Genomic DNA, 12984 nt, shown 5'->3' with positions numbered 1-12984 from the left:
TTATATGTAGTTACCTGCCAGTGGCGGTCCAACAAGGTAGCCAAGACCTATGGACAACATCAACAATCCGAAACCGGTTGCAAGTCTTTCTACGCCCAGTAAAGTAAGAGCGGATGATCCCGATATTACCCACACGCCACCAGTGTACAGTCCAAGCAAGAACCCGTATGACAGCTGCCCCGCTGACGTCACACTAAAGAGGTTGGTGAACACGACAAGAACGCCAGTGATACCAGTCAAACCTGCTATTAATATAATACTTCCAATTCGCGGATCACTGGCAGCGAAACCAGTAATCATTCTCGATATTCCTGAGCCTATTCCAGACACGGATAGACTGAACGATGCGGCTTGGAGCGATGCTCCGCGCTGAACGAAATAGTCCGGGAGATACAGATACAAAGATGACGTTGCCAAGGCGACGGTGAAGTAACTGAGGAATAGCAGTAGGAAAGGAATGTTGGTCAGAATGGAACAACACTGGGTGTAGTCTCCGCCAGAGATGGCGTAGATCACCAGCTGTCGTCTGGTCCGACCACTCAGGAACATCTCTCGACGGCTATGTTCAAATTCTGACGGCCGCATCAGCATACCGCACACGCAGCTTTGAAAGACAACACCTCCTAGAATGAGAAATGTTCCACGGAGACCGTACGTCTCGAGAAGGAAGTCGGTTAGAACGGGATAAACAAACATCCCGAGTCCAATCCCCGTCGTAGTAATTCCTGCAGCAGTGGAAGTGTCTTCCTTAAAATAGTAGGTTAAAATCACCATGGCTGATGTATGGGATAGTCCTAAACCCAAACCTGAAGAGAAAAAAAGTTTAATATACTTCACCCAGATAGCACCACTACATTGACTCAACCGCCAGCGTGGACGGTCCCTTCTGAAACCCACCCCTACCCTTTTCCTTTCCTGGACCTGCGCCCATGACAAGCGTTCGCTACAACAGCTTCTGAAAATGCACGCAAAACCCTATGACATGACATGACAATAATGTTGTAGACAGAAAAAGAAGTAGCTGGACGTAGTGTTAAAAAAGGAGATGAAGTCGTATTTCAGTGTCATATTCCCAAGCTAATAATACAGAGATTAACTTAGATAAATCATAGATAAATGTATATGCAACTATGATACAGAAGTTTTAATTTTTTTGTTTTTAACGACACTACTAGAGCATATTGATTTAGTTATCGTCGGATATTTGATGTCAAATATTTGTAATTTTGACATGTCTTAGAGAGGAAACCCGCTACATTTTCCCATTAGTAGCAAGGGATCTTTTATATGCACCATCTCAGACAGGACAGCACTTACCACTGCCTTTGATATACCAGTTGTGGTGCACTGGCTGGAAGGAGAAATAGCCCAATGGGTCTACCGACGGGGATCGATCCCAGACAAACCGCGCATCAACAGAGCGCTCTACCACTGGACTACGTCACATCCTCAAATAGTCTCAGAGAGGAAATCCGTTAAAAAAAAAAATAGTAGCAAGGAGTCTTTTATATGCAATTTCCCACATACTGGATAGCACATACCACGGCCTTTGATAACAATTGTGGTGTACTGGTTAGGTCGGGACATACTCATATCACTCAGTGTGTCCACTGAGTTGATTCGATCTCACGACGCAAGCACACCAGGCGAGTGCTCTATCGACTGAGCTACATCTCGCACCTTTTGAATTTTTAATGCTGCTTTGCTTCTTTATGAAACAATAATGTACTAAATAAATTAAGCTAAAGACTTTAGATTATTAAAATATATACATTTATATGTAGAATATATACTCACCTACTGTTAAAGCGTAAGATACGAAGAGGGTCGACAGATTGGATGCAAAATAACTACCAACAAAGCCAGTGACTCCAATAATTCCAGCTAATACTGCGCATGTCCGACAATCGTATAAATTGATAACGAGGCTGGCAACAGGGCCTAAAAAAGGTGGGAAATGTATAGTTCCAAAAAAAACAAAATCAATTTCTCGCGTTTTATTACGGGTTTCCTTATGACAACATATAAAACGAATCGTGAGCAAGACACCGTTACACAATTGCACGAGTCTCCTCTGGGTTGTTATGCCACGACCAAAAGAGGTCAGGTCCTTATCAGGACCCTACGGACAACCTAGGGAGACAACCAGCATCATGAAGGTCTATAATTAACGAGCTACTCTCGATTCACTAACGAGTTACTCTCGATTCAAAACCTATACTAGCTCGATCATTTACCTTTCGACCGACCGTTCAAAATTGCGCCAAAATTACTCAACAAAATTGCGCACCTTTTCTCTTTGGCATTTAACGGCTCCATTCAAAATTCCATAGCACCACCACCACCCCCACCCGCCTGCCACCGATTCAATCGGGCTGCTGGTGCTCCCTTACACCTGCCAGTGCAGGCGGTCCCTCCTCCCCCCCCCCCCACCTTTCCTGTCGTGGACGGAGGGGCCGGCCAAGGCCGGTTCTTGTGCCCACGACAGGCGTGCGCTACAACAGCTTGTTCTGAATGTGCACGTAAAACCCTTTAGCATCATAGTGACAGAAAAAACTAAACAATTTATAAAATATAAAATATTTTTTGAAAAGATGAAACTATATTAGAATTAAAACCATACCTGAAAGCGCAGTCATGCTGACTAAAACAGAGCCAAGCCAGGCGACACTGTTGACGTTCTCTGGGTATGTTTCCACCAACCGCACGTGCAGCACCCCAACACTAAAACAGAGGCTGGAATTCAGTAAGAGAGAAAAGAAGGACGCTGCTACTATGACCCACGCGTGCTGATTTATGCCGACTTGTTTCATGTCATCTGGTGGAACCTGCGCACACACAAAAAAAAGTGAAAAGTAAATTTGAGGAATATTTCTACAAAATAGTTTCTTTTTTTCTTCTTCTTTGTTTTTAATCCCACTGCCCCGTTTCCTTTCTCTTCTTTGAATTCCATCTGATTTCTTCCTGATCTGGCAACTCCTCCTGTCCTCTCCACATCCCAGTCCTTGTCTCTGTAAATGCAACAGGTGCTTGTCTCACGTGGCTGTTCGTACCACATACATGCCATTCCCCATCAGCTTTTAAGCTGTGGGCTTAGTCTGACCACTTCGGGGAGTGTTCAGTAGTTACTTCTGCCATTGTTAAGAGGCACTTGTAATCACCTACTATACACCCCTACTACCAGCGGTCGTCAGACCAGCTTTATTAGCGGCAGAGGACGAGGATGCCAGGTGGGTGCAGAGAAATACATAAAAACAGTTGAGACAGGTAGGCGTTTGTGTGGGACATTATATCTGTCAATCATCTTCATTCCGTTGATCATACAGTTGTTATTGTTTTGTTTTTAGTCATTTTTATTGTTTGAATTTGCGATTTACTGATAAAAAAACTCACTTCTGACCCCAATCGTCCTTCAAGATCGTTGGTGTTCATAAAACCTACTGTAATACTGAACTACCGGTTGTAATGTTTGCCAAATTAATTCACTATTATTATATATAACCATTCACCACAGCTAATATACCTTACAATTTTTGTAAATTCTTATTAGAGTTCCCCTACTTTATTTGAAGAGTAAATATATTAAGATAATGAGAATGATAGGCAGAAGGTGATAGATGAGAAAGATGAATGAAAGTGTGAGCCAGCTTTGATGGGATTTGAACCAGTGTCGTCAGCTTGATTATCCAGCAGCTGATCCACTAGACCACGGAGCTCAATTAGTTACAGTTTATTCTATGCACATCTATCTGCGCTTTCAGGCATCATTTTGTTTAAGGGAGCTATAGAAAGGCATTTCGAGCCTGTACTGTTGAGTCAAATAAGGTGACAGTCCTCTTACACACGGAAAGAAAGAAATGTTTTATTTAATGACGCACTCAACACATTTTATTTACGGTTATATGGCGTGAGACATATGGTTAAGGACCACACAGATTTTGAGAGGAAACCGCTGTCGCCACTAAATGGGCTACTCTTTCCGATTAGCAGCGAGGGATCTTTTATTTGCACTTCCCACAGGCAGGATAGCACAAACCATGGCCTTTGTTGAACCAGTTATGGATCACTGGTCGGTGCAAGTGGTTTAAACCTACCCACTGAGCCTTGCGAAGCACTCACTCAGGGTTCGGAGTCGGTATCTGGATTAAAAATCCCACGCCTCGACTGGGATCCGAACCCAGTACCTACCAGACTGTAGACCGATGGCCTAACCACTACGCCACCGAGGCCGGTCCTACACACGGAGTTGGGACCACAAATCTTGATCAAGTTCAACTCTCCCCAGTAAACAAAGCACCAGACAAAAAACAAAGTTTGTCATTAATAAAAGATTAAATAACTACTTACTAGAAAATAACCTAATTACAAATGTACAAAGTGGATTTAGATCCAAACATTCAATAATAGACCAAATAGTCAGACTTCAAAACAATATAAACGATGCCTTCCGCAAATCTAACAAAGTATTAGCAATATTCATAGACATTGAAAAAGCATTTGATATGGTATGGAGACAAGACCTACTCAATAAACTACAAACTAATGGAATTAAAGGAAACATGTTTAACTTTATCAATAATTTTACCCATAATAGATCAATCTCAGTCAGAGTAAACGGCCACTACTCAGATAAAACAGAAATAATTAACGGAATACCACAAGGCTCGGTCCTATCACCAACCTTATTTAACATATTTATTAATGACATAACTAAAGCACTTAATGCTAAAGGTAAAATTAAATCAACCACTCCATTAAACACAGCACTGTTTGCCGATGACTGCGCCATCTGGCGCATAGGCAGAGTAACCAAGAATCTATTTAATTTAATGCAAGACGTTATGAACAAATTAAATAAGTGGGCCCTGGACTGGGGCATTAAATTATCTGAAACTAAAACAGTTTGTATGTTATTTAATAAAGTCAACTCGCCAGATAACCTTCAAATAACCTCAAACAATAAGCCAATCCCAAGAGTTAGCAAATTCAAATTCCTAGGAGTCACCTTCGACTCAAAACTAACCTTTAGTGATCATATTAATGATATCGTCAGACAAGCTAAAAATACTCTAATCTTACTAAGAGCAATCTCAGGCATCAGCTGGGGAGCGCAAACAGAGGCAATGCTTATGGTTTACAAAGCATGTATACTCTCCAGGATAGACTATGGAGCCCAAGCCTACAGTTGCGCCTCCCCAAAGCTACTGCAAAAACTAGATATCATCCAAAACCAAGCTCTTAGAACAATAGCTAAAGTTCCAGCTAATACTAGTGGCCAAAGCCTAGAAGTTGAATTTAACATTATGCCACTTAAATACCGCCGTAATCTTCAACATCTCAACTACCATCTTAAAATCCATTCGCTTAAATTAGATCACCCAGTTCAGGAACTTACCCCCATAATAGCAAAACCAGGGCTAGAATTTAAAACTAATAAAAAACTTAATGATTCATCTGCCAGTAGGGCTAGTAAACTTGAAATAGAGGTAAGAATTGATAACACACCTGTGGCTCTGTACCAACTCAACCAGCCAATTGAATGCCACACTCCATACCTAATCAAAAAAGCTACTGATCAAACCCCCTTTCCACCATTTAAGAAAGTCCTGTTTGAAGCCACAGCTAATGAAAACTACCCTGAGCATATCTATATCTATACGGATGGCTAAAAAAATCCAGATAACGGTAGGGTTGGCTTCGCAATAGTTGAAGAAAAAATATCCAAACACTCTAAACTAGTTAAATATGCCAGGCTGTCAGATAATCTATCAGTCTATACAGCAGAACTGACAGCCATCTATGAAGCGCTAATCTGGATTAAAAATAAACAATACCCTAAAAGCGTTATCTTTTCAGATAGTCTTAGCTCCATCCAATCACTTCAAACTAATAAATCTACCAGGCCAGATATCCTCGCAGCTATCCATAATAAACTTCAAGAAATAAACCAGCTTAATCTAACAATAGTATTCGAATGGGTCCCAGCCTATGTAGGTATAATTGGCAATGAAATAGCTGACTATGGAGCCAAAACTGCACTTTCAATCACTAGTACAATTACAGCACTACCTTTAGGAATATCAGAACTAATGTCAAAAGCAAGAAAACACTACATTAATCAATGGCAGGCAAACTGGGACCTATCAACCAATACATGGCACTATAACATCAAGCCACTGGTCAACTCTATCCGACTTAAACACCTAAACACTTATGTGGATAAACTAATCACTAAACTACGCATAGGTAAATCTTCACAGCTCAACAGCTGCTCTTTCACCAAACTAAATCCTGACTGCGAATGTGGCACCCGGGAGGATATGAAACACTACCTCCTGGATTGCACGCTACACAACAGCCAGAGAAAACTAATGATAGAATGAATAACCGAAGCCAACCAAAATAAAACAATTACTCCTAATTTTTTTACTTAACCCTGATAAATTCCTCAAACTCAAAACCTTCAAAGCAGTATACCAATTCGTCCTGTCCACCAAACCAAAATTATAAAAGCCACGTGCCACTCACCGTGCCAGCGTTCGATCGGCGCGAACCACCAACTCGACCGATCGCAGGCAGGATGGGAAGCCGTAGCGCACCCACTGGGCTCCTGGCAAGTCATTTAGTCAAAAGCTAAAAAATTATAAAAAGATCGCAACCACCCGCCTGTACGTCTCCTGGAGGGAAGAGCGACTTTCTACACTCAACCGACACGCACTCCAATCTGGGAGACCAACGGATGGAAGGTGGCGATCTATAACTAAGATAAGTAATTTGTATACTACTTAACTCGTGACACCTGTGACTCCCTGGAAGGAACATCCACCCTACGCACTCGAACAGACTAGGTATTCCAACCCGGGGAGAGAACGGTGAAACGACAAAAGTACAACCATATGCCTAAACTAGTTAGCTGATATAAATGCAGCTATAAATTAACTATTGCACAAAACCTCCCGCCTGTACATCTCTTGGATGGAAGAGCGACCTTAAGCACTCCACCAACAAGCACTCCAACCAGAGAGATCAACGGCGGGACGGTAGCGAGTGATTAATAACTACTAGATATGACAATACTTAAATCGTGACACCTGTGATCCCTTGGCGGAACATCCACCCTTCGCACTCGACCAGACTATGTATTCCAATCCGAGGGGAGAACGGTGAAACGACACAAGTAAAAGCATATACTTAAACTAGATAGCTGGCATAAAATAAAATTATTAATCAACAATTATTCAAAACCACCCGCCTGTACAACTCCGGGAGGGAAGAGCGACCTTAAGCACACAACCGACAAGCACTCCAACCCCGGGGTTCAACGGCGGGACGGTAGCGAATAATTAATAACCATTGTTAACCTTACTGTAAATATTTATTTAGGTTCTGAAACTCGTGTGTTGCAATTGGTGTATACCACTCCCAAATGTTTTTGTGGCCCTTATAACAAACAAGATAGGATACCACTAATTACCACTTTCTCTTGCAGCATTTTCACTGGTCCAATCCAGCCAATCGCGAACAAGGAACCTCACATGTAAATAAACTGCACAATTGTGTTATGCACTCGCACCATGTCTTTATTACTGATGCATGAAACCATGATTGACTAAGGTAAGTCAACTAGGGCAACTGAGGAAATAGCAAGCAGGAAAAACAAGACTGACTTAAAAGACTAACCAAGTAAGCCTACTAAATTATTCTACATTACTAACAGTTACCAACATATAGATACCATTCATTTCGCCTCAATCAGTTCATTTCTTTATAAAATAATTATTCAGGGGGCGGGAATAAAAAAATTCTTAATTACTTAGCTGTCAACTATACAACTGCTACTAGATACTTTAACCCTATTTTTCTTTCTTTTCTTTCTTTCTTTCATTGATTGGTAATAAAGTTAAGTATGTCAAGCATTAGGCTTTTTAAACCAATACCTACACTATAAGGGTTCCACCCTTCAAATTAGATAGCCAGATTAGTCTAACTCCCCCTCCGTCATTTGTGTTCAATGCTATACAAAGACGGAGGGGGATGGGTGGTCATGATGACCGTTGAATTCACTAGAGTAGGGACGTAAGACAATAAGTACAACCTTAACACCAAACTAGGATTTACATACAGACTACACGCTCACTGCAACAGTACACAGGATGCATTGACTAATGATAACAATGCATCCGCCCCCCCCCCCCCCCCCCCCCCATTTAATGGCCCAGCACGTGCTCTAATAAGGAACCGGACAAAAGAATACCGTTCCGAGTACACAATTGCAATGCACCCGGGAGAAGCTGAACAAAAGAATATCGGCCTCCCCCACCCAAACCCCCAATACTTGCTGCTGGTAATAACTTGGTACTTGGTGATGCCTCGACCAGAAGCGGTCAGGCCCTTTATAAGGGCCCGATGGGCAACCTAGGGAGACACCACAGCATCGTAAAGGTCTAAAATTAACGAACTACTCTCGATTCACTAATATCAAAACCTATATTAGCTCGGCCATTTACCTTTCGACCGACCGTTCAAAATTGCGCCAAAATTTCCTCAACAAAATTACGCACCACTTTCTCTTTGGCATTAACGGCTCCATTCAAATTCCATAGCACCACGACCACCCGCCTGCTACCGATTCAATCGGGCTGCTGGTGCTCCCTTGCACCTGCCAGTGCAGGCGGTCCCTCCTTCCCCTCCCCCCACCTTTCCTGTCATGGACGGAAGAGCCGGCCAAGGCCGGCTCTTGCGCCCACGACAGGCGTGCGCTACAACAGCTTGCTCTGAATGTGCACGTAAAACCCTATGACATGACATGACATGCCTAGTACGAGTGCAACAAGATATCAGAAGTAATTATTTCGATGACAGTGATAAACAACCAGGTGAACATAACCTATCTATGGCCTGACGGATCTTGTCACCTGGCAACTGGCGTAATGCAATACAACCAGCAGAGTGTGCAAATGCTGACATAACAAAACATTGTACTCAAAACGAGAAGAGGAAGGGGAGTATTAAGGGGGGGGGGGGGGGGGGGGCTGTCATATTATATAGACAACAATGAAACAATAACAAAAAGCCTGGATAAGATGAAGCCATTGTAAGGTTGTTTTCAACGCGGGGTCCTTTAGGGGGGGGGGGGGGCGAGACGTAGTTCATTGCTACAGCGCTCACCTGATGCGCGATCGATCAAAGATCGATTCCTGTTGGTGGACCCTTTGGGCTATTTCTCGTTCCAACCAGTGCTCCACAACTGGTGTAACAAAAGCCGTGGTATGTACTGTCCTGTCTGTAAGATGGTGCATATAAAAGATCCCTTGCTGCTAATCGAAAAGGGTAGCCCATGAAGTGGCGACAGCGGGTTTCCTCTATCAATATATGTGTGGTCCTTAATATATGTGTGGTCCGACGCCATTATAACCGTAAATAAAATGTGTCGAGTGCGTTTTTAAATAAAATATTTCCTTCCTCCCTTCCATTTCCGTACAACCGAAAAGTTTCTGGTCATCCTGATGTTTCTAATACCACAAAATGCATTTTCCATATTTTTAAAAACGCACGTGCGTCTGAGAAATAACAGATATGGAGTCGTGTTTTAGTCTATTTTTAACGATATTTCACCGTTTCAACGTCACAGACTCATGTTTCACTCTCTTGTAACGTTATCCAAATGTGTTACAGGTTTGTAACTTAACCAAACTTAGTGTCCATGTTTACGGGTTGAAACCAGAGTCTGCGCCTTTGAGCGTCATACTGTAATCAGTTTCACATAAACTCACACGTCACAAGTGGATCTATTTCAGACGTCCTTTTATTACACCGCGGTGGGAGAGATACCCGTGTGATATTTATCGTTTCTTTGCATTATAGAATATGCGCTTTCAGAGGTCATGACCTCTGATTAGGCTGTTTCAAACAGTACAACTCTGTATAAATCTCCATGCAAAATGTGTGCGCATGGTTCTTGCTACATCGGAAAAATACTAACTGTCAGTTCTTATAATTAATATTTGCAGCATAGTTTAACAAAATATATATTTTAATAATTTTGTTTATCCTCGAATATGTTGATAATATTGTTTGTGTAAACTTCATTGATAGATGTGTGGCGTAGGAATGCAAAGTTTCTTTCATAAAATAGCTAAATGAAAGTGACCATAACATGACGTCATTAGGCAAGCGGTCTTTAATGTTTGCATTTTTATGTCTTGCTTAGTTATTTTGGAAGTCCTTCTGCTTTTTGTTCGTTGATGTCCGGTGTAATAAATAAAATACTATACTCGTTCCCGTGTGAGACCGTTTATATTACAACTCGTGTACATGTGTTTTTAATCGTATATGACACGCATTTGCTCGTGATGTACGATTGAAAACACACTCGTAATATAAAAGGTCTCACACGGGAACTCGTTTAGTGCTCGTGCTTATAAAACTTAAGAGTCCAGACTCAATCTCTAATAAATACCATAAAAATGTTGGTGAAGTTAGCGAAACGTTTGTTGGCTGAACTTGGGGCAGGGCAGACAAGCCGTTCGAGCTAGACAGACATTTGGTACAGATATCGATTGTGCGGGCTTGTGAATACACTAAACGTCACACTGGCACATATCCAAGTAGATTTATATACTAGTATATCATTATCAGACAATCCTTACCTAGATTCCAGAAACATACAACACATACCGTTTGGGAAACGCGTTGTGTCTTCTGTTCTGTGTCACGCACACACACACACATGCACGTACTCACACGCGCGCACAGACACACGCACATACACAAATGGACTGTCTCACTGGCATGTAAGATAATCGGGAAGTATGTACGTACCTTTTGTCTGGTAGTTTGTCGACCAACATGCGATCCGGTTTTGTCTCGATTCATACTTTTTAACTGCGTTTGTTTTACTGAAGGTTCTGTTGTACTAAATCAGTTTCCATTGCTGATAAAGTTAACATTTTCTAATACAGCTGAATATAAATAGAGAATAATACATCAGTGGCCGTTAGATACCACTTATCTCGCAACGAGTTGTTTTAAAACGTATCTAACGAGCGAAACTGATGCAGCTAATTTTGCACTGTACATGTTTTGCATGGTTGTATGCAGTGAAAGTGAGACCAATCTATGTATCGAAATCACCGATTGGGCCACGAGAGTGATCATGTGACACTACGTCACGATATAGGTCAGCAGCGAACTTGGAAAACTGCTGGTGAAGATTGTCGAAACCTAGCTGAATGTGGATGCTGTCGGGTGTCTTCATGTAGTGTGTGTGTGCAATAGTGATTACTATGTGATTGTTTTTGTTTTAATCAAGGAACACGAAAATTATCAATGTGTAGTTTATTTGCTTTAAACCTTGCGGCTCATAGGCATAAAATATACAATGATACATAAACAGAAATATATACATGAGAGATTGTGTGTTTGGAGGATGGATATTCAAATGAGTTGAGAACGTAAATGTGTTGCCTGTTTGATATATTTATCAAGATTACAGAGTTCTTTCTGGTTTTGAACAGATAATAATTGTATTATTTTATACATCGATTACTTGTCTGTCAAATATATATATATGGCATTTAGGAGATTTGTCTATTGTAGTGTTATACATGTACGGGAATCTTTCTGAGTTTGTGAATACCGGTAGTTGATTTTGGCTAAATGTTATGACTTCCTAGTTTATTTTCTTAATATATCTTCATATGCATTTTATGCCAATCCCCACTGTAGAGTAAATTGGCAAAAGGAATTTAGTTGGGAGTTGTAATTAAGTTGTACTAATTAGTTAATCGGGTAAATTATAGCTTTTTTGGGCTTGGCACAAGGGTTATCATTTGAATGTTTACCTTTAGTTGTTAATAATGCCTGCTTAGATAGCTCTATTCGTCGCGGCTCACAGGTTAATTTGATGTATCATAACCTTATCTAACACCAGGGATGGGAATATTAATCACAAGATACGTTAATTAAACAAACACAACTTAAGACAATTATCGCTTAGAACGTTGTGAGCCATCATTTCTTGAAGGTGCTTTCCGTCACGTCCTCTTCAGGAATATATAGCTTAACCGAACGTTATCAAAGTGAGTTACGGGAATGAATCAGCTGATTGAAAGTTTACGTGACGTCACCGAGGTAGTGGGTTGGAAGATATATGTGACGGAGAGATGAAAACACAAGCGAGGCTTACCGTCAGGAGTTTCACTATTTAAAGAAACATGATTTCGAATCATTTTGTGAATTTGATGGGGAAAAAAGGAAGAGTTGTTACGAAAATTGGTTGATTACATAGAACATAAACGGGGAGTACAAAAAGGTAAGAGAATTAATGCTACTTGAAGATTTTAAAAATGGGGTTCCCACACCTGTTAAAATTAATTTAGAAGACCAAGGGATTAGCACATTAAACGAGGCCGCGGTAGCAGTTGGCAATTTTATGTTAAATCACAAAGTACCACACTCTTATTCCGAGGTAAATGTACAAAGAACTGCTTCGTGGAGAGGTCCTAATCAAGTACTTAACCGGAACAATTGGAGTAGTAACAACTCAAGACCACCCCGAGATAATGGTAGTCACAGCAACGGACAAGAGGTTAGGTAAAGCTTCAATGCACAAAGATGATTCGAAGCTATTCAGACCAACATATTATTATAGTAAGAAAACAGGGCATTTGATTGGTGAGTGTTTTAACAGATAAAAGGACAGAACAGAACAGAACAGAGAACCCTTTTTAACCCTTTGTATAAACACTTTTTAACTTCCTTGTAAATAAAGTTTATTTAACCATTAATTAGTATTTTTATCTAATCAAATGTATAAACCTTTTTTTTTTTTTTTTTTTTTTTTTTTTTTTTTTACTAACACTCTCCCCACCCCTCTCGTTGTGAGCACAGTTTCTGGCCCTAGTCAGAAATCGTGCTCGTAACGAGCGTGCTCGTAACGAGGATTGATATAAGCACGTTAATTCCCGACATCTGACCTGACAG

At 41.0% G+C, this 12984-nt stretch overlaps 1 protein-coding gene across 1 annotated transcript; it reads right to left on the bottom strand.

Annotated features, from left to right (window-relative positions):
* Nucleotides 1-11084, bottom strand: LOC121381718 (monocarboxylate transporter 12-like). Its single transcript, XM_041511099.1, has 4 exons — nt 10822-11084; nt 2624-2828; nt 1798-1941; nt 1-806 (listed from the first exon to the last, which is right to left on the bottom strand). The coding sequence occupies exons 1-4, from the start codon at nt 10873-10875 to the stop codon at nt 1-3; spliced, it is 1209 nt and encodes a 402-aa protein (XP_041367033.1). The 5' UTR covers nt 10876-11084.
* Between the last annotated feature and the right edge of the window lie 1900 nt (nt 11085-12984).

This window comes from Gigantopelta aegis, chromosome 1, assembly GCF_016097555.1.
Source record: "Gigantopelta aegis isolate Gae_Host chromosome 1, Gae_host_genome, whole genome shotgun sequence".
Classification (NCBI taxonomy): Eukaryota; Metazoa; Mollusca; class Gastropoda; order Neomphalida; family Peltospiridae; genus Gigantopelta; species Gigantopelta aegis.
This window is presented reverse-complemented; position numbering and strand designations above follow the sequence as displayed.